Raw genomic sequence first — 20,000 nt, forward strand, 5'->3', positions numbered from 1 at the left:
TCGGGCCCTGCCCGTTCCACAGATGATTGACTTGTTGAATTGTCATGTCAGTACTTCTAACTCAGTGGCTGTAAGTGGGTATTATAAGGATTTCAAATAATTTTGCAAAAATGGCCAAAACAGAGAATTCCATACCAACCTTTAAGGGAGGCTTTTAGGAAGTTAAAATGGCCTTAAATGTACACTTTGAAACAATTCAAAAAGTGTCCACGTTGTATCATCAAGATAACTGGGAAGAGACTCAGAAACGGAATTAAAGCTTATTAACACAGCAAAGAATGCTCATGGATTACTGCTGATGCATTATATTCTTTATATATAGTAGTGATTTACATTTGCACAGTTTCTAATGGCTTCTGCAGGAACTAAAGTCAGCCCAATGAAGGTCAGCTGTGTGTCAGCAGCCAGTGGTACTGAGAACAGCTGTTCTCCTGTCTACATGACTGCATTAATTTACATGGTATCTCCAGTTTGTTCAGAAATAAGCTATTCACAGATTAGTGTAAAGCCCAGCTGTCCTAGAAAGGGTTTGCTTTGTCACAGTGAGTCCCAGAGCTCGGGTTGAGGGGTGGATCTGTCATGCTGATAGGCTATGTCTACAGAACTTCAGAAAGACCAGAGAGGGGGACGAATACTGGGCAATGCTATCGGACAAAATTTGTTTTATGAGGATATTTGTATTCTATGAATAAGTAGGGCATTTATATTCACAGACTACTCGACTACTCAACTGTTTCCTTAAAGCATGACCTCAGTTGGTTTGAGACCCCATAACTGCTTGAACAAGTCACACTCTCAGACCATGTTTTCCGGGCCCTTACCTGTTACTGGTGGACCAGTCTGGTTCGATGAGGGTTTGAAGGTCCGAAGAGGAAGGTCTCTGGAGCCTTTTGGACGTGGGTCTGGATCTGTGCCCCAGAACCTAAAGCCTTCTGAGAGTAGCGGATCTATGGAGCTCTCTGTGCTTCCTCACAGTCCTCTACCTCCCAGTCGATCGCAACTTTGATTAACGTACAAATCTTTCTCTAATTCTGCGTGAGAATGCTGTGGCTCTCCTGCTCTCTAATAGAGCGGCTAAACCTTCTCTCATCTCCTTGTTTGAACAAGGTCCACCGAGACAGCCCCCCTCCTTTGTTTGTTCTCCCGCTGACGCCTGGTCTTCCTGGCAGAGGGATGGAATTTGAGCAAGCTTCAGTCCTGGTATTGTACGTACCGGTATTCTCTGGAATTGGGACCGTTTACGGTATGGAAGGACAGCTTTGAGGAAGGAAATTCAGCTGACAATGGAGCGGTTGGGACAGGTGAGTCCCTCAATCTGGAGGACTGGTTATAAGATAGCATGTGTGATGGCATGTGTGTGATAGCATGTGTGTAACAGTATGTGTGTGACAGCATGTGAGTGACAGCATGTGTGTGACAGCATGTGTGTGACAGCATGTGAGTGACAGCATGTGTGTGACAGCATGTGTGTAACAGCATGTGTGTGACAGCATGTGAGTGACAGCATGTGTGTAACAGCATGTGTGTGACAGATGTGTGTGACAGCATGTGAGTGACAGCATGTGTGTGATAGCATGTGTGTAACAGTATGTGTGTGACAGCATGTGAGTGACAGCATGTGTGTGACAGCATGTGAGTGACAGCATGTGTGTAACAGCATGTGTGTAACAGCATGTGTGTGACAGATGTGTGTGACAGCATGTGAGTGACAGCATGTGAGTGACAGCATGTGTGTGACAGCATGTGAGTGACAGCATGTGTGTGACAGCATGTGTGTGACAGCATGTGTGTAACAGCATGTGTGTGACAGCATGTGAGTGACAGCATGTGTGTGACAGCATGTGTGTGTCGACACTTAAAACCAACCAAAATGCAGACACAAAGTGCGTACGAAACACTTAAGTTGACCTATAAAACAGGTCAACGTTTGACTTTAGGATCACACGTTGTGATCCTAAAGTCAAACGTTGACCTGTTTTATAGGTCAACGTTTGACCCGCTACACACAAGCACTGTGTGTAGCACTGTGTGTAGCGCTGTGTGTAGCATTGTGTAGCCGTGGGTGGACATTGTGTAGCCTTGGCTGGACATTGTGTAGCCGTTTGTGGACATTGTGTAGCCGTGTGCTCCGTGGCCTTACGGACCGTGCAGTATGAGCCGGGCCAGTGGACTGTGTGTATACGCTGCATTCTGGGAACCGGGACGTTCAATATTGGGGATTGAACCAGTGAATGCAACCGCTTTATTTCTGTGGACGTTATTGTAAAAAGTTAACCCCAGGAAGTGTTCCCGAAGCAGCCTGGATAACCCGACGATACCTTATAGGAGGGAAGGACTGGTCCATTGCATTATAATAATATATTGCCGTCTATTTTGTGGCATTTGCGCCATTTCATTTAAGTAGTTAAGAAATTAAAATAGTGTTATCACACATATTTAAATAACTCCACCATTATTGTGGCTAGAGCCATCCGTAAGTACTGGCCTGATGACAAAGTGTTTGAATTTATGTCTTGTTTTAGCCAACTAAGGAGGAATGTCGTAATGTTAGTTTGGTGTAGCATATTTACGTTTGTGTCGCTGTACTAAAGCCTATTATCTCGCCCTGCCTCACTCTCTCCCTCCCACCTCTCTCTCCCTCCCACTTCTTCCCACCTCTCTCTCTCTCTCTCTCTCTCTCTCTCTCTTCCCTCCCACCTTCTCCCACGTCTCTTTCCCTCCTACCTCTATCTCTTCCTCATACCTCTCTCTCTCTCTCTCTCTCTCTCTCTCTCTCTCTCTCTCTCTCTCTCTCTCTCTCTCTCTCTCTCTCTCTCTCTCTCTCTCTCTCCTCTCTCTCTCTCTCTCTCTCTCTCTCTCTCTCTCTCTCTCTCTCTCTCTCTCTCTCTCTCTCTCTCTCTCTCTCTCTCTCTCGTCAAATTCTTTGACAAGCTCAATTAGCCCCCGCTGGGTCCTAGTGCTCCCCGTGTTTCACCGAAACTCTTTGCTGAACACTCGATCTGCGGTCTTTCTTTACACAGAGCCGGGCTGTGCACCTTGGTCCACCGCCCTCCTAACAAAGGATGTGATGTCTCTGTGTATTGTCAGCCCCTTGGTCCGGTGCATATATGTGAATGAGACTTTTTATGTACGAATTCCGTCTTCATCTCAATCAATTATGACTTGATATCGTCCGTGATAGGATCGAATTGCGAGTCTCTAAAGTGTAATAAATAATTTCACCAGGAGAGGGCCTTATCTTCCGGCCAAATCAGGGGTAGGGGCTGTTTTATAGAAGAGTAGTAGTTGTAGATGTCACTGTATACTTTCCATATATCACATGTTATTGTATACAGTACATACCACATGTTAATGTATACTATAAATCACATGTAAATGAATACTGTACATATACCACGTGCTAATGTACAGTACATACCACATGTAAATGTATACAGTACATATCATGCAGTACAAATCACATCACTGAATAATGGTTGTTTTCCTACATTAGTGTGAACACATGGAGAGGACACCAGGGCAGCAGACAGACGTGTGGGGGACGTCTCTCTGAGGGCGGGGGCAGAAGGAGCCGGACCAGTCTGGTAGGAATGTCAGCGATGGGGAAGGTAGCGCTAAGGTGAGCTAAATATGGAAGGCAGGGCAGAGTTCAGCAGGGAGTTGTGCTGAGATGCAGTCTGACGGATGTTAAAGCTGGACCAGAGGCGCTGAGCGGAGGAATACACAGTGGGGGTCGTCCACCTGTCTGTCTGGGATCCACAACGATGGGCAACGACGGTAAGAACAGTTGTTCTCATTTGTGCAGTTGAGAGCAGAGAATGAGAGGAGTTCTAGAGACCTGTGAGTCTTCATCCAGCTCTTTAATGTCTGTGTTATTATCAGGAGCTGATGTCGGTTGGACCGTTAACAGGATGCCTGCGTAGCAGTCTCACCTCCCACTCAGCAGGGCTTTAGTTATGTGGTTCAGCGTGTCGCCCTAGTGTGTAAAGGAGTCAGCGTGTATCGTGTCTAGGCTTCAGTCACGGTTTCACTAGAAGTGTGAAGGTATTGGGAAAAGGTTAAGTTCAACACCACCCACTCACCACGGGGGCCTGATGAAGAGCGAGGTCCTCAGTTTGGGGGGGGGGGGGGGGGGGCGGGGGGGTCCATTACCATCCATTGATTTTCCAATCCCACTTCATCAGATAGTGAGAATCAGATCAATAGCAGAGAAAGACCCTTCCCTACGGGCCCTGGCCGCGGGTTTATGATCCATAAGTGCACTGCTGACGGGTTGTGTGTCCTGCCCCCTCCAGCCAGCAGGGGGAGCTCCGCCACGGTGGGGATAGCTGTGGGCTTCGGCATCCTGGCCATCCTCTTCACCATCGGCATCCTGCAGTTCTGCTGCAAGTACAAGTGCAAGGATTGTACAAAGTGCTGCAAGAAGAAGAGTGAGTGGATTTCTCAATAGTAATTAATAAATAAGTAAATTCATTGTTCAGTTATGTTCAGTATTCTTTTTTTTGTTTCTTGCGTTGTCTCTCATAGAACCTTCATTGAAGGAGAAAGTGCTCACGTAAGTGTTTTGTTTTGGATGAATATCACAGAATTCACACACTTTTTTGCGAGATACTCAGGGCAGGCTAATTGTGGCTCTTTTTCTCTCTCTTCCTCTGTGTCTCTCTTTTGCACTTTCTCCATCTGTCTCTCTTTCTCTGTTTCTCTACCTCTCTGTCTGTCTCACTCTCTCTCTCTCTTTCCTAATATCTCTCTCTCTCGCTCTCTCTCTCTACAGAAAGGTGGGGTTGAAGAAGACCTCAACGTTCTCTGTCAGTGGAACCCTCAAATGAAACTTCAGGTTTTGAGAAACAGGAAATGATGCCCTCTGTTAAACTGTTGATTTCCTGTCTTCCTGTTGTCTCTATTATTATAAAAAATATTGGCTTACTCTAGTTCATTATTCTTTTTGTATAATAATTATTATTACTGTTATTATTTGTGTTATTCTTGATATATATGAATATATATTATGTATATTATTATTTTTAATTATAATGATTGGACCAATATCCTTCCACAAAGAGCTAAATAAAATGTCCTCTAAACATGATATCTGTTGACAGAGCTATTTTAAATGTGTGTGTTTGTGTGAGTGTGCATGTGTGTGTGTTTGTGTGCGTGTGCCTGTATGTTTTCTCTAATCATTCATGTATGAAGAGTTGATAGTCCAGTCCCTGTATGCTGCCCACTGAGGGCCCACTGAGGGGCCCCACTGAGGGCCCCTCTGAAGGCCCCACCGTCCTGAAGACCTCCAGACATGGGGCTCACTAACTGCACCACTTAGGGTGCACTCACACTAGGCCATCTGGCCGTGGCCGTTGGCCGTCGCAACTGTGGCCCAACTGTTGCTTATTTGGATTTATGTTTACCGTTTAATGGGAAAGGAGGCTCGTCGCCTTTATTATGTCCGTGGTCGTCGCATGGACTATACGTCATCCAGCTCAGGTTGCGTAGCCGTGCGTGTGCGCGTGTCGGCTCATTAGCATCTGTACCGTGGCGGCCCGTACCGTAGCAGCACACCTCTCCCAAGTGGCCAAATTGGCCTGGCCTGGCCAGACTGGCCACACTCACACTGGCAGATTTGAGCACGGTTAGGTGTGAAAAGTCAGATTAGGGGACCCGTTTCGGCCTCAGACTCCAAGTGGTCCCGCTGCTCTGGGGGCTTAGGAAGACCTCCAGACATTGGGATCTTCCGAGGGCCCCTCTGAGGGGGACGTGTTACATGTGGTTCATCTGTTACATGGAGTTCACATAATGTGTGAGAGTTGTGAATTCTTTGTCAAAAGTTTCTTCTGTGACTTCTCACTTCCTGTTTGAGTTTTCTTCCGAAAGACTTTATGGAAATTTAACTTTGTATAACCCTTTTGAAAGGAAGTGGCTTTGCGTTCAAATGTCACAGAGCAGCGTAGACCAGCATGTAGATCAGGTAGTTCCTCATTTATAAATCTATTGTTATACTCTTTGAGCACAGCATCCAGAGTGAGGCAACACGACAAAAACAAGGCTGTTATGACTGTAAAAGTCACCCAGTCCGAACTTTATTAAATAGAGATGTACATTATGTTGATGGCTGCTTTGACAGCACATATGTGTTCACTATATCTTTGACTATTCAGTTAAATGTATTCCAGAAGTTTCTCCGGAAATGTAGGTTTTCCCCAAATCGAAACTGAATCAAGAGTCAGAAATTGATACTCAAAGGAGGAAGTCTTTCAACGCGAGAACCAACAACATAACGTCATTTAGGAGAAGTCAGTTTTATCCCTGGGCTTTCCCTTCACAGCCAACATTTGCTTTATGGCTTTTTTATCTCCTCTTTTTGATACCAACGGGGCAGTCTCCCTTTCCTAATGCACCCTTCACACACACACACACACACACACACACACACACACACACACACACACACACACACACACACACACACACACACACACACACACACACCACAGAACAACAGACAGTTATCCAAAACCTATACTCACGCACACATCACAGAACAACACAACTTTAACCAGACCTTAACCTTCACACGCACACACCACAGAACGGACATTTATCCAAAACCCATACACACGCACACACCACAGAACAACACAACTTTAACCAGACTTTAACCTTCACACGCACACACCACAGAACAACAGAAACGTATCACAAACCCATACACACGCACGCACTCATCACAGTACAACACAACTTTAGCCAAACCCACGTGTCCATATACATATGCTCTGAAGTCAGCCTGTTTAAAACAACAAGCCCAGCAGCCAGCAGGAAGAGCTTAATAAACCAATAAATAAATTAAATAGCGATCACATTAAGCTGCAGTCTCCCCAGTGGGGGGTCACTCGCCCCAGAGCTCCACGTCACCCAGAGAGATGGGGGCCAGGCCCCCCCTCACAGAGGGGAGGAACGTGAGGGGCAGGAACAGCGTGGGGGACGCCTCATCCAACGCCGTGCGCGTCCGCTCCGACGACGAATCAGAGTCCTCCACACTCACCAGCGTCTCCATCATGATGTGAGTCTTCCGCCGGTAGTTTGTGTGAAAGGCGGGCTGGTACCCAGGGGGCTGAGCGGGGGTCTGTCCCCTCTGGTAGCCTGTGGGGGTGGCCTCCTTCAGAGCCGCCCCCCCGCCCCGCAGCCCCGGACCCGCCTGGTGCCGGTACGGGTCCGGGGCCGGACCGCTCTGCCCAGACCCGCCGTCCGGTCCCTCTGAGCTGCCGGAGCCCCGTCGCTGGGGGCCCGGCCCAGAGGCAGCGGGGGCCTCCGTCTCCCCTTCGGGGCGGGCGTGAATCCTCCAGACCTGCGGGGGAGGAGCCCCCGCGCCCCGGGAGCCACCGCTGCTCACCCACCCGCTGTCTTCCTGTCGGACCGCATCACTTCCTCCCGTCTTCGTGGCGCCGTTGGAGCTCACGCTCACACCACTGTCCATGCTGGTTCTACTCTCGCTCTTCCAGTCCGTCTCCGGTCTGAAGGCCTCCAGGCTCCGGGGCCCAGGGCCCCCCCAGCCCTCCAGGGGGGTCTTGGGCATGCAGAGCAGCCAGCCTTTGTCGGTGACCACCTCCATGGGCCCCTCTCCCACCCTGAGGGGAGACCAGCTCTTCTCGGGGGGTTCCTGCAAGTCAAAGAGGGACACGAAAGCGGACACTTTGTTATTGCTCAGTATTACCAAACAGGAACTTCTGTGCCAACCGAGCTCACATGAGGAGTTTGAGTTGTGATCCTTGTCAACTCGTGACACGTTGCTGCCCTGGTGGTTTGATTCCCATCAAACCTTCATCAAGATAACTCAAAGTGCAAAACCAAGGACTAGACATTTCACAATATATCGCCCTGCACAGTGACACAAAAAACACTTGCTGTGGTTCGGCAGTGAGCTGCAGCCTCTCACCAGTGCCAGCGGCGTCTTCTCTGGATGCCTCAGGAAGCTGCAGAGGGCGGCCATGATGACCGCGAGCACGGCCAGCACGGCCAGGACGGACAGGGAGGGCACTGTGTAGTAGTACCACTCTGATGGGGCATGGAGGAGAAAGGGGTGAAGTGAGATACAAAGCAATGCGATGCCCCCCAATCAGTCTGTCTCTCTAGTGTCCTGTGATAGTGAGATAGTGTCCTGTGATAGTGAGATAGTGTCCTGTGATAGTGAGATAGTGTCCTGTGATAGTGTCCTGTGACAGTGTCCTGTGAGTGAGATAGTGTCCTGTGACGGTGAGATAGTGTCCTGTGATAGTGAGATAGTGTCCTGTGATAGTGAGATAGTGTCCTGTGATAGTGAGATAGTGTCCTGTGATAGTGAGATAGTGTCCTGTGACGGTGAGATAGTGTCCTGTGATAGTGTCCTGTGACGGTGAGATAGTGTCCTGTGATAGTGTCCTGTGACGGTGAGATAGTGTCCTGTGATAGTGAGATAGTGTCCTGTGATAGTGAGATAGTGTCCTGTGATAGTGTCCTGTGACAGTGTCCTGTGAGTGAGATAGTGTCCTGTGATAGTGTCCTGTGACGTTGAGATAGTGTCCTGTGATAGTGAGATAGTGTCCTGTGATAGTGAGATAGTGTCCTGTGATAGTGAGATAGTGTCCTGTGATAGTGTCCTGTGACGGTGAGATAGTGTCCTGTGATAGTGTCCTGTGACGGTGAGATAGTGTCCTGTGATAGTGAGATAGTGTCCTGTGATAGTGAGATAGTGTCCTGTGATAGTGTCCTGTGATAGTGTCCTGTGACGGTGAGATAGTGTCCTGTGATAGTGTCCTGTGACAGTGAGATAGTGTCCTATGATAGTGTCCTATGACAGTGAGATAGTGTCCTGTGACAGTGAGATAGTGTCCTGTGACAGTGTCCTGTGAGTGAGATAGTGTCCTGTGCTAGTGAGATAGTGTCCTGTGACAGTGAGATAGTGTCCTGTGACAGTGAGATAGTGTCCTGTGATAGCGAGATAGTGTCCTGTGATGGTGTCCTGTGATAGTGAGATAGTGTCCTGTGATAGTGAGATAGTGTCCTGTGACAGTGAGATAGTGTCCTGTGACAGTGAGATAGTGTCCTGTGACAGCGAGATAGTGTCCTGTGATGGTGTCCTGTGATAGTGAGATAGTGTCCTGTGATAGTGAGATAGTGTCCTGTGACAGTGAGATAGTGTCCTGTGACAGTGAGATAGTGTCCTGTGATAGCGAGATAGGGTCCTGTGATAGTGAGATAGTGTCCTGTGATAGTGTCCTGTGATAGTGAGATAGTGTCCTGTGATAGTGAGATAGTGCCCTGTGATCGTGTCCTGTGATAGTGAGATAGTGTCCTGTGATAGTGTCCTCTGACAGTGAGATAGTGTCCTGTGATAGTGTCCTGTGATAGCGAGATAGTGTCCTGTGATAGTGAGATAGTGTCCTGTGATAGTGAGATAGTGTCCTGTGATAGTGTCCTGTGATAGCGAGATAGTGTCCTGTGATAGTGAGATAGTGTCCTGTGATAGTGTCCTGTGATAGCGAGATAGGGTCCTGTGATAGTGAGATAGTGTCCTGTGATAGCGAGATAGGGTCCTGTGATAGTGAGATAGTGTCCTATGATAGTGAGATAGTGTCCTGTGATAGTGAGATAGTGTCCTGTGATAGTGAGATAGTGTCCTGTGATAGTGTCCTGTGACAGTGAGATAGTGTCCTGTGATAGCGAGATAGGGTCCTGTGATAGTGAGATAGTGTCCTGTGATAGTGTCCTGTGATAGTGAGATAGTGTCCTGTGATAGTGAGATAGTGTCCTGTGATAGTGTCCTGTGATAGTGAGATAGTGTCCTGTGATAGTGAGATAGTGTCCTGTGATAGTGAGATAGTGTCCTGTGATAGTGTCCTGTGATAGTGAGATAGTGTCCTGTGACAGTGAGATAGTGTCCTGTGATAGTGAGATAGTGTCCTGTGATAGTGTCCTGTGATAGTGAGATAGTGTCCTGTGATAGTGAGATAGTGTCCTGTGATAGTGTCCTGTGACAGTGAGATAGTGTCCTGTGATAGTGAGATAGTGTCCTGTGATAGTGAGATAGTGTCCTGTGATAGTGTCCTGTGATAGTGAGATAGTGTCCTCTGACAGTGAGATAGTGTCCTGTGATAGTGAGATAGTGTCCTCTGACAGTGAGATAGTGTCCTGTGATAGTGTCCTGTGATAGTGAGATAGTGTCCTGTGATAGTGAGATAGTGTCCTGTGATAGTGAGATAGTGTCCTGTGATAGTGTCCTGTGACAGTGAGATAGTGTCCTGTGATAGTGAGATAGTGTCCTGTGATAGTGAGATAGTGTCCTGTGATAGTGAGATAGTGTCCTGTGATAGTGAGAAAGGGTCCTGTGATAGTGAGATAGTGTCCTGTGATAGTGTCCTGTGATAGTGAGATAGTGTCCTGTGATAGTGAGATAGTGTCCTGTGATAGTGAGATAGTGTCCTGTGATAGTGTCCTGTGATAGTGAGATAGTGTCCTGTGATAGTGAGATAGTGTCCTGTGATAGTGAGATAGTGTCCTGTGATAGTGAGAAAGGGTCCTGTGATAGTGAGAAAGGGTCCTGTGATAGTGAGATAGTGTCCTGTGATAGTGAGATAGTGTCCTGTGATAGTGTCCTATGATAGTGAGATAGTGTCCTGTGACAGTGAGATAGTGTCCTGTGACAGTGAGATAGTGTCCTGTGACAGTGAGACAGTGTCCTATGACACCATGAGGATGGAGGTCCTATGACACCATGAGGAGGGAGGTCCTATGACACCATGAGGATGGAGGTCCTATGACACCATGAGGCTGTAGGTCCTCCTCACCTGGGACGGGGAGACGAACACACTGCGGGGCGGAGACGTCACTGCGCTGAAGGCCCGTGTTTCCCGCCACCTGAAGCCGGACGCAGTAGTCCCTCCCCCAGTACAATGCCCGGAAGGTGTGGCTCCTCCCCTCAGGGCCCTCTGTGTCGTCGTTCAGGTACGCCATGCTCGTCTGGGGACACGTTTTGGTCAAACATGACGTTCTGTTGACATACTCTCTTCAGGGGGACAATAAGGCTGAGTACGACTGGCAATTAATGTACTCACTTATTGTATGTTGTACGTCCTGGCACTTAATGGACTTACTTATTGTGTGTTGTACGTCCTGGCTCTTAATGGACTTACTTATTGTATGTTGTACGTCCTGGCTCTTAATGGACTTACTTATTGTATGTTGTCCATCCTGGCACTTAAAGGTTGTATCAGCGGTTCTAGGCCGAAACATAAATGATCACATTCATCTGATCTTTCCTCACGATCCGCTTGCTGCCCGTCCCATAAGCAGGCCTTCAAAAAAATGTGTCTCTGTAGGCAGTCTATGCTCCGAGATCGCACACAAAAACGAATTGTACTACCAACCACTCAAAACCAAAATAAATAGTATTCCAACCAATCAACGACAAGGGGTGGGTGTTGTGGGTTTTTGCGCTGCGTTCATGATAGGTTAACTGGATGCACAAAACACAGAAGTGAGGGGTGAGCTGGCTCTGTTTGTTTGGGATCTCACTTCAAATACCAACAGAATTGATGTCACCCAACATCGCTGATACACCTCTAAAACACGCATTTATTGTATGTTGTACGTCCTTGCACTTAAACATAGTACTTAGCTTTGTGTAGAATCTTATCCAAGCTCTCTTCATATGTACAGGGAATAAGTTAACCTAGTAATTGTAAGTGTTGGCACTTGGTTCTATGAACATCCTTACTGTACCGATAGCCATATATTGTTGTTTCTCTTCTTCTGACAAATGTAATTATTGTAAGATGCTTTGGATAAAATTGTCTGCTAAACACCCTGAATGTTAATGTAAAAATGTAACTTTAAGTTCCCATTGTTTCCATTTAGAAAGGTAAACGTATTCCCTCCCATAATGAGGGCCCCTACCTCGTTGGGTCGGCCCCTCTCCTCCAGGAACATGGTGTAGGTCATCCCAAACAGAGAGATCTTCCTCAGGAGCGGCTTGTCGTCCACCGTCACGTTCAGAGAGTGGGAGGACGCCCGCAGGGTGAAGGAGGGCGGGCGCAGGTTACCTGTCAGACAACACCCACCTCGTCAGGAAACCGCCCAGCAGCCCATCAGGAGGAGTGACAGGGGTTCAACCAATAAGAGGGCCTTACTGTCGTTGGGGAGGAGCTTCCTAAGGACCGCCCATTCTGAGACGCCGTTGGCTGTGACGGTTTGGACTCTGACCCGGTACGGCTCCATGAAGTCGTCGATAAGCCAGGTGAGTTCACAGAGGGGGGCCTGGATCAGTGTGCAGTTCGACACGACCCGCCACTTTTCTTTATACCTGGGGAGCGATAACGGGAGGCGGGAAACAGAGGAAACCAAGGGCTCAGATGACATTCGGTCCTTCACTAACCAGAACTTTTTCTTTAATAAATACTAGATGAAGAGGAAAGCGAACGTTAAACAAAAGGATCAAAATCGTTGTTTTAAATAATGTATAAGACTCATGAGAATCGTCGAGGGTGATTCATCATTAAGAGATGGGGGGCTCTTACTTTGACATCTGGACCGAGTACCGGGCCAGGGGTGTGATGTCACTAGGGGGGTCCCAAACCACCGTCTGCTCGCCATCCCATCGGCTGGCCTTCAGGTGCTCCGGCCGGCGGGGGGAGGCTGAGGAACACACATCTCCAGGGTAAGCCTTACTGGGGCTAGGCTCGATGCAAGAACGGACGGCCAGTGGAACCGCAGACCAGTACGATTCCACTCTGTTCGGTTCGGCAAGAAGTGCAGACGGAAAAACACACAAAGGGACCGGAGAGAGTCTTTCGTCGGACGGAGGGGACGCGTCGTCCGCCAGCCTGACCCTACGGTCACACTACATGTGACCGTCGACGGATGAGCGGCGGCGTGTCTGACATATAGGGGACTAGTCGTTGGAGACGCAGCCTGCAGCCAATCTAATCACTTCCCGCTAACAAAGCCGATCCTATTGATTCCACATTACTTGTGGCCAACTTTTTGACGCAGGCCACAGAGCCGACAGAACTTGGACCCACAATGCATTTCGAAAGCGCCCAATGCAAAGTCATTGGCCGTTTCTCAATTCGCGTACTTGTGCGTGCTCGTGTGCTCGTGGACTCGTGAAACGTCATCAGTCGTTGCCCGAGCACTGTTCCAATTCGAAGCACGCATCAAGCGAGTACTTGATGCGTACTTGATGAGTACTTGAAGTGTTCTTGATGCGTGCTCGATCTCGCCGTTTCACCGAGCCGTTTTGGACCCACAATGCACAATGCATCCCCCCCTTCAATTCCTAGCACGCGTACTACGGACTCGATGACTTGCAAGCACGTACTTTAAAGCGTCTCTGGATTCTGATCCAGGGCGTGACAGGATGCCGGGGAGTCTGGGGTCAGAGCGTATGTTGGAAGGAACCCACCAGAGGAGCAGGAAGCTACGGGGTTAATGCGTGCTGACCTCAGCCTGGTGTCCTCAATTATTTTGTTGAATTAGTCGAAGTGTTTATACCTCGGTTAAATTCCACCACACGAGCAGAACACCTAGTGCTCGTTTTACACCGAACGCAAGTTTTAGCCACTGGGGGACCATAGGCAGGCTATAGGGGAACTCATATTTATGTTGGAAAACCTCATAAAGTGAGATTTTCATGCCATGGGACCTTTAAAATCGATATTAAAATGACCAACATGGTACAAATACAAAGAAAATAAATCTCTTTACAGCCATTTTGTTGAGAGCGTCATCACTGAACTTGGTATACTCTCAGAATTCGACCAAAAAGGGACGTGCCTCCGTGAAATGCCGCAAGAAAACTGGGAGAAAACTGGGAGAAGGCTGGTGTCCGAGGCATCTGGATCACACCAAGATGGGACAGAACTGCGAGGATATCATTTTTTTATAATAATAATCATTACAAAAGTTATGGTTACTATTTAAATTTCAAATTCTAAATGCATTGCAACAGCGACAGATGTGAGAATGGCCAATGCTGTGTATTAATACCGTGAGTATTAAGACCCACACACACACACACACACACACACACACACACACACACACACACACACACACACACACACACACACACACACACACACACACACGAGGATAGAACAATAGAGAGACATTTATGGAAAAGAATAGGTAATTATTATAAACACTTTAAATTAACTTATAATTATTACCTGATGACACACTGTTGCTGCAGACTGTAGTAAAGAGCAGAACCCACAGAGTTCGGAGTTGCTCCATCAGAGATATCGCCTCTCAGCTGTCCCTCCGGACAGAACGCAGGACTCCAGCTGTAACGTGTTTTCCTATTTCCAGATGTTCAGGCTACTGAGTCGGAGTCCGTCTGGTCGCAGAGAGCTTCTGGTCCTACTCTTGTTCTATGAGCGACACTCCGTCTCTCGCTCTCGGTGGCATACTTCCTCTGTCGACTACACGACACCGCCCCCGTCGACACACACACACACACACACACACACACACACACACACACACACACACACACACACACACACACACACACACACACACACACACACACACACACACACACACACACACACACATTCCGATGGTGTTACAGGATCTTAAAGGGTTCTCTAACGGCCCATGTCCTCCTCTAATGTGTATTGTGTATGTGTATTGCTGTCATTTAATCTCACTGTAGAAAACATGCGCTCAGTTAACCTCAGCACAGTCTCGATTTCAGATTGGTTTTTCTTCGCTTCCTGTTTCTGCTAAAGTATACATATATATAGATAAATAACCCTGGCAGATATTTGGGGGATTGTTTTTGTGTTTTGTGTGTTGTTTTTGTCGTTTTATCTCTGAAAGGCCCACCTTCTAAACGTTTACGCAGTCAAATATTGCGACGCACATATTTTTTGCATATGGATTCAATCCAGCAACTATATAAACCACATTCAATTATTCGAATCAACGATCGTGGCAAGCACAGATCCGGGGACGGCATCAAACTATCTGGATTCAGAGCGCCCTCCAGGTTTAAGACCCAGAACCCCCAGAACCGACTGTGAGGGTTTGATGTGGGGTCGCAGCTCGCACCGAGGCCCTCGTGTCCGTGGGCTGTGTTGTGGTTTGTGTGTTGAGTGTTCTTCTGTTGTTCTGTATGTTCAGGCACCTCTGGTTTTCGTGCGGTCTGTGGGGCATGGGGAGTTAAAACAGGGGTTATCCCCCTGCCACTCGACAAACTATTTAGTACGTGTGAAAGCAATTAATAGGGTTAGGGTTAATCCCTATTTATTGATTCCAGTCTGAGAGGTTTTAAGGCCGGCTTTTTTAAAGTGCAAGTTGGAGGAGAGTTTGACATAAGGGCACACCCCCCTTTCTTCGCTGAGACTCAACACCGCCCTCTAGTGGTGCAGAAATAGTTAATCTCTGTACGTTTTATTTGGTATTCCAACAATCCCTGCTGCTGTCTTCGTTTCCTTTTCCCCACTAAACCAGAGAGAGCCTCGCCTCTCTCGACAAACATTAACTCACTGGTGTCGGTTGGAGTTTAAGACTATTGGCTCTGCCCAGTGCAACTCTGGATCTGCCATAACCAATCGCTTACGTTTGGCTACAACTCAAACTAGCGCGCGACCTCAACGTCATTGTTCTCAGCCACTTCCTCTGTTCGCTGATTCGACCGGCAACATTTGGCCGGAGAAATCCCGCAAACGCAGACGTAGTTACCTGGCTGTTACCTGTCCTCCAAATGCCTCGTGGCATTTAGGGCCTTACGCAGACGTAGTATAGCCTGGCTCCGCCCGCCTAAGTACTTCCGCTCAATTTGAATTTCCCTTCAGTACTAGGTCGGTACTTGACTAGGTCTGGACCTGCTGTATGTAATTTGGTTTTCTGCGCTACCACTGCGTGCGCCCAATATACGTGCGCCCAGCGAACAGAGGGCGTGTCTGAGAACAATGACGATAAAGTCGTGCGCCGAAAGCGGCGTGTTGTCAACGATTAGACCCAGCTTCGAAAGTTGACTGCATACATCATCTCTGGCCTTACTATAAAATATTGATTTACAATGTGCAATTTTCCCCCGATAAATTCAATTCGACGGAACAAAACCTGCAGCTGTCGTTGACGGACATTTTCGTGCAGACGCGCAAGGTGTTTTTGTGTACAACCTGCGCGTGATTCCCGGCGCATGACATACGTCACAACCAAACGTTAGCGATTGGTTATGGCAGATCCAGAGTGGCACTGGGCAGATCCAATCATTTTAAACTTCAACAGACACCCGCCTTCAAGTGAGTTAACGTTTGTCAATTGATTAGGTCCAGACTCTCTGTACAAATGAAATGAAATGAAATGAAGTGAAGTACGAGAGTCTGGTAGAACCAGGCTAGACGTAGTACTGAAGGGAAAAGAAAATTGAGTGGAAGTACGTAGGCGGTCGTCGGAGCCAGGCTATTGCTGCTGTACATCAGAGAGTCGAATGGGGCAGGGTCCCAGTTTGGGCTTCCTTTAAACAACAAGGTGCTCCTGATGACCCTTATGTTGGCTGCTCACTGCATCGATACACAACATGTTGATTTGTTACTTTAGTGAAGGCTTCAATGGTCATCATATTGCTCAGCGTTGCAACCTTGACTCGACTGCATGTACATGTGCTCAATGGTAGTGCATAGGCTATATTTTAGTGCATGTGCTCAATTAAAGTGCATGTGCTCAATTAAAGTGCATGTGCTCAATTAAAGTGCATGTACTATATTATAGTGTATGTGCTATATTATAGTGCATGTGCTCATTCAGAGTGCATGTGCATGTTTTGGGTGTACACACACATCTCATCAAATATATTTTCACAACAACTTGTCTGAGCATGTTCATTCATGTGATTTGGTTGTTTTAATCGATTTGATTGTAAATTATATATCTAGATCATTATAATAATAATAATTGTATTTAAAGCCGCCTTTCTCTGCACTCAAGGACACGGTACAGAGGTACACAAAAGTAATTTGAGAGGAACTCAATTAAAAAATATATATATATAGAAAGAAAGAAAATTGTAGCAACACAGACATAGTAATTGGCATCAGGTAGAATAGGCAGTTTTGAACAGATGGGTTTTGAGATGGTATTTGAAAAGTGGAAATGAAATGATGTTTCTGAGCATTCCAGAGACGGGATCAGAGCGGCTGAATGCTCTGTGCCCCGTGGTGATGAGACGGGCAGAGGGTACAGACGGGTGTACGGAGAAGAGGATCTGAGGGAGCAGGAGGGATTGGGTACGTGTGTCACCAATGTTAGCAGATTGGGCGTTGTAAAGTAGGAAGGATACTTCTCTCTTAGCCCATAAGACACCCGGACTAGCGTGGATGCCCGCTGGTTGAACAGGGGTTGATGGTGTGTTGGATACTCTTTGTTTGATTAACCACGATGGTGTTTGGTTCAGCCCTGATTGTTTGAAACACAATAGACTCACACACCAGGAATCAGCGCAGGTTCAGGAGACCGGTCTATCAGGTAGAAAACAAGCTACCTGGCACGCCCTTTGCTGTGGCACGGAGCAGAATGGGGGGGGGATGTTCAGGACTGTTTATCTAACAGAGCCTGAATGGAGGTCAGTGGAGAAACCAGGGCCAGGAGAGGAGAGGAGAGGGGGAGAGGAGAGGGGGGAGAGGAGAGGGGGGAGAGGAGAGGAGAGGGGAGAGGAGAGGGGAGAGGAGAGGAGAGGGGGAGAGGAGAGGGGGGAGGGGAGAGGAGAGGAGAGAGGGGAGAGGAGAGGAGAGGAGAGGAGGGGGGGAGAGGAGAGGAGAGAGGGGAGAGGAGAGGAGAGGGGGGAGAGGAGAGGAGGGGAGAGGGGAGAGGAGAGGAGGGAGAGGAGAGGAGAGAGGGGAGAGGAGAGGAGAGGAGAGAGGGGAGAGGAGAGGAGAGAGGGGAGAGGAGAGGAGAGGAGAGGAGAGGAGAGGAGAGAGAGGAGAGGAGAGAGGGGAGAGGAGAGGAGAGGAGAGGAGAGGGGAGAGGAGAGGAGAGGAGAGAGGGGAGAGGAGAGGAGAGAGGGGAGAGGAGAGGAGAGGAGAGGGGGGAGAGGAGAGGAGAGGAGGGAGAGGAGAGGAGAGGGGGGAGAGGAGAGGAGAGGGGGAGAGGAGAGGAGAGAGGAGAGGAGAGAGGAGAGGGGGGAGAGGAGAGGAGAGAGGGGAGAGGAGAGGAGAGAGGGGAGAGGAGAGGAGAGGAGAGGAGAGGAGAGAGGGGAGAGGAGAGGGGGGAGAGGAGAGAGGGGAGAGGAGAGGAGGGAGAGGAGAGGAGAGGAGAGGAGAGGAGAAAGGGGAGAGGAGAGGAGAGGAGAGGAGAGGGGGAGAGGAGAGGAGAGGAGAGAGGGGAGAGGAGAGGAGAGGAGAGGAGAGAGGGGAGAGGAGAGGAGAGGAGAGGGGGAGAGGAGAGGGGGGAGGAGAGGAGAGAGGGGAGAGGAGAGGAGAGGAGAAAGGGGAGAGGAGAGGGGGAGAGGAGAGAGAGGAGAGGGGGAGAGGGAAGAGGAGAAGGGGAGAGGTGAGGGGAGAGGGGAGAGGAGAGGAGAGGGCGTGGATCACCCTGGAGCACTCGACAGCGCTGGCCAATGACGAGGTCTTGGTGAAGGTGCTAAACGAACAGCCCCTCCCACCAGCTCTCACCTGCACTCCCTCCCGGCCTCTGCCTCAGTCCGATGGCTAAACAGGATTTGGTAGGTTGCCTCTATTTACTCTCTTCCTCCTTCTCCTTCTCTTGATGTCCTTCTGTTAATGTGCGGGGAGGTCCTCCAGAGCAGCTCCTGACCCTCCGACCTGCTGCCCTCAGAGGGCCACCTGGCACCCGGGTCAGGGCTAGGGTTAGGTAGGGTGAGGGTGAGGGGTAGGGTGAGGGTAGGGTTAGGTAGTGTGAGGGGTAGGGTTAGGGTTAGGGTTAGGGTTAGGCTTTTCTCAGGGGAAGTACTACGCTGCTGTGGCTCTGACGCTCCTAGATGAAGTGTGCTGGCAGTTCGGTGAAATGTCCGCAGTAGTACTGACACGTGATCTGTGGATTTATTCAGTTTACTGCTTGGGATATTGTGTATCTAGTGTGGGTTTGGGAGTGAAGGCCGGTTAGGCAGTGAGCTTTGTGTTGTGTGTTAATTATTCCTCAGACAGACATACAGCCTCCTGAGCACTCAGCGTTAAGAGGTTCTTCCTGCTTTGTGGACTCATGGAGGTCGGGACCTGATAGTGAGAGTATCTGTGTGTTTGCAGCGATGGGCCATGATAGAAACTCTGTAACTGGATCATACCATAAGCTATTGTTAACTTTAACTGATTGACCCTAAAGATGTTATTTGAACTGCCTGCAGCTATCTCACAAGTATTCCAGCCTTTTCTGTAAACAGGTTTAACAAAAAGAGTACCAGCCTCTAGTAGCCGATAAACCGGCTGGTCTACCTACCAGGCCCCTGTTAGGGCCCCCAGAGAGGCTTGGGGCTATAGACCCAGGAACACGATCACCAAGTCTCGCCTCTGGACCCAAACCCCCCACAGAGCATTCAACGATTCAGTCTTTACACTCTCAACATTTCTTCTCTTACTTTTCTATTAATGATTATAATAGATTATAAATAATTAGTTGATAACACTACCGTATTGCATTAATGATTATAATGGAGTTCACAAACATTTTAATAATACTACTGTACTGTATAAATGATTATGATGGTATTCACTAATATGTTAATAATACTGCTGTACTGTATAAATGTTTATGATGGTGTTCACTAACATGTTAATGATACTACTATATTGTATAAATGATTCTGATGGTGTTCACTAACATGTTAATGATACTACTATATTGTATAAATGATTCTGATGGTGTTCACTAACATGCTCATAAGTCTTATATCAATTATTATAACGGTGTTCACCAACATGTTAATAATACTACTGTATTGCCACGTTATTACCTATTTGGCCCCAAACAGATTAAGTCCATCCAGAATCTAAATCACACGC

The 20,000-nt window shown here is 48.1% G+C and overlaps 3 protein-coding genes across 6 annotated transcripts in view; 1 reads left to right on the forward strand and 2 right to left on the reverse strand.

Moving 5' to 3' along the window:
• Positions 1–1,049, reverse strand: part of tmprss4a (transmembrane serine protease 4a) — a 15,868-nt gene extending 14,819 nt beyond the window's left edge. The window contains exon 1 of one of the 2 annotated variants that reach the window (XM_060076129.1): positions 822–1,049. The gene's annotated coding sequence lies outside the window, so the exon portion shown is untranslated. The remainder of the gene's footprint in view (positions 1–821) is intronic. The other variant, XM_060076131.1, reaches the window with a different exon arrangement.
• A 5,006-nt stretch (positions 1,050–6,055) lies between these two features.
• Positions 6,056–14,558, reverse strand: il10ra (interleukin 10 receptor, alpha). 3 transcript variants are annotated; one of them, XM_060076135.1, is made up of 9 exons: positions 14,202–14,558; positions 12,549–12,666; positions 12,162–12,334; positions 11,929–12,074; positions 10,821–10,992; positions 7,934–8,052; positions 6,658–7,657; positions 6,465–6,565; positions 6,056–6,396 (listed from the first exon to the last, which is right to left on the reverse strand). In XM_060076135.1, exons 1-7 carry the CDS (start codon positions 14,266–14,268, stop codon positions 6,887–6,889), a joined length of 1,566 nt encoding a protein of 521 aa, XP_059932118.1. In that variant the 5' UTR covers positions 14,269–14,558; the 3' UTR covers positions 6,056–6,396; positions 6,465–6,565; positions 6,658–6,886. The 3 variants fall into 3 exon arrangements, with proteins under 3 accessions (XP_059932118.1, XP_059932119.1, XP_059932117.1); XM_060076136.1 differs by having other exon boundaries at positions 6,465–6,514; positions 6,607–7,657; XM_060076134.1 differs by having other exon boundaries at positions 6,465–7,657.
• Positions 14,559–18,549: 3,991 nt separating this feature from the next.
• The window catches only part of tmprss13a (transmembrane serine protease 13a), a 15,870-nt gene continuing 14,419 nt past the window's right edge, over positions 18,550–20,000 (forward strand). The window contains exon 1 of the mRNA XM_060075143.1: positions 18,550–18,706. Coding sequence (XP_059931126.1) covers positions 18,689–18,706 — 18 coding nt within the window. The 5' untranslated portion in view covers positions 18,550–18,688. The remainder of the gene's footprint in view (positions 18,707–20,000) is intronic.

This window comes from Gadus macrocephalus, chromosome 16 (genome assembly GCF_031168955.1).
Source record: "Gadus macrocephalus chromosome 16, ASM3116895v1".
In the NCBI taxonomy this organism is placed as follows: Eukaryota; Metazoa; Chordata; class Actinopteri; order Gadiformes; family Gadidae; genus Gadus; species Gadus macrocephalus.

Excerpts from the sequence above, each read along its gene's own strand:
- il10ra (XM_060076135.1), bottom strand. The coding sequence starts at position 14,268 with ATGGAGCAACTCCGAACTCTGTGGGTTCTGCTCTTTACTACAGTCTGC. Across the intron at positions 12,335-12,548 it reads TACTCGGTCCAGATGTCAAA|GTATAAAGAAAAGTGGCGGG; the intron begins GTAAGAGCCCCC and ends ATCGCTCCCCAG. Across the intron at positions 10,993-11,928 it reads AGAGGGGCCGACCCAACGAG|ACGAGCATGGCGTACCTGAA; the intron begins GTAGGGGCCCTC and ends ACGTGTCCCCAG.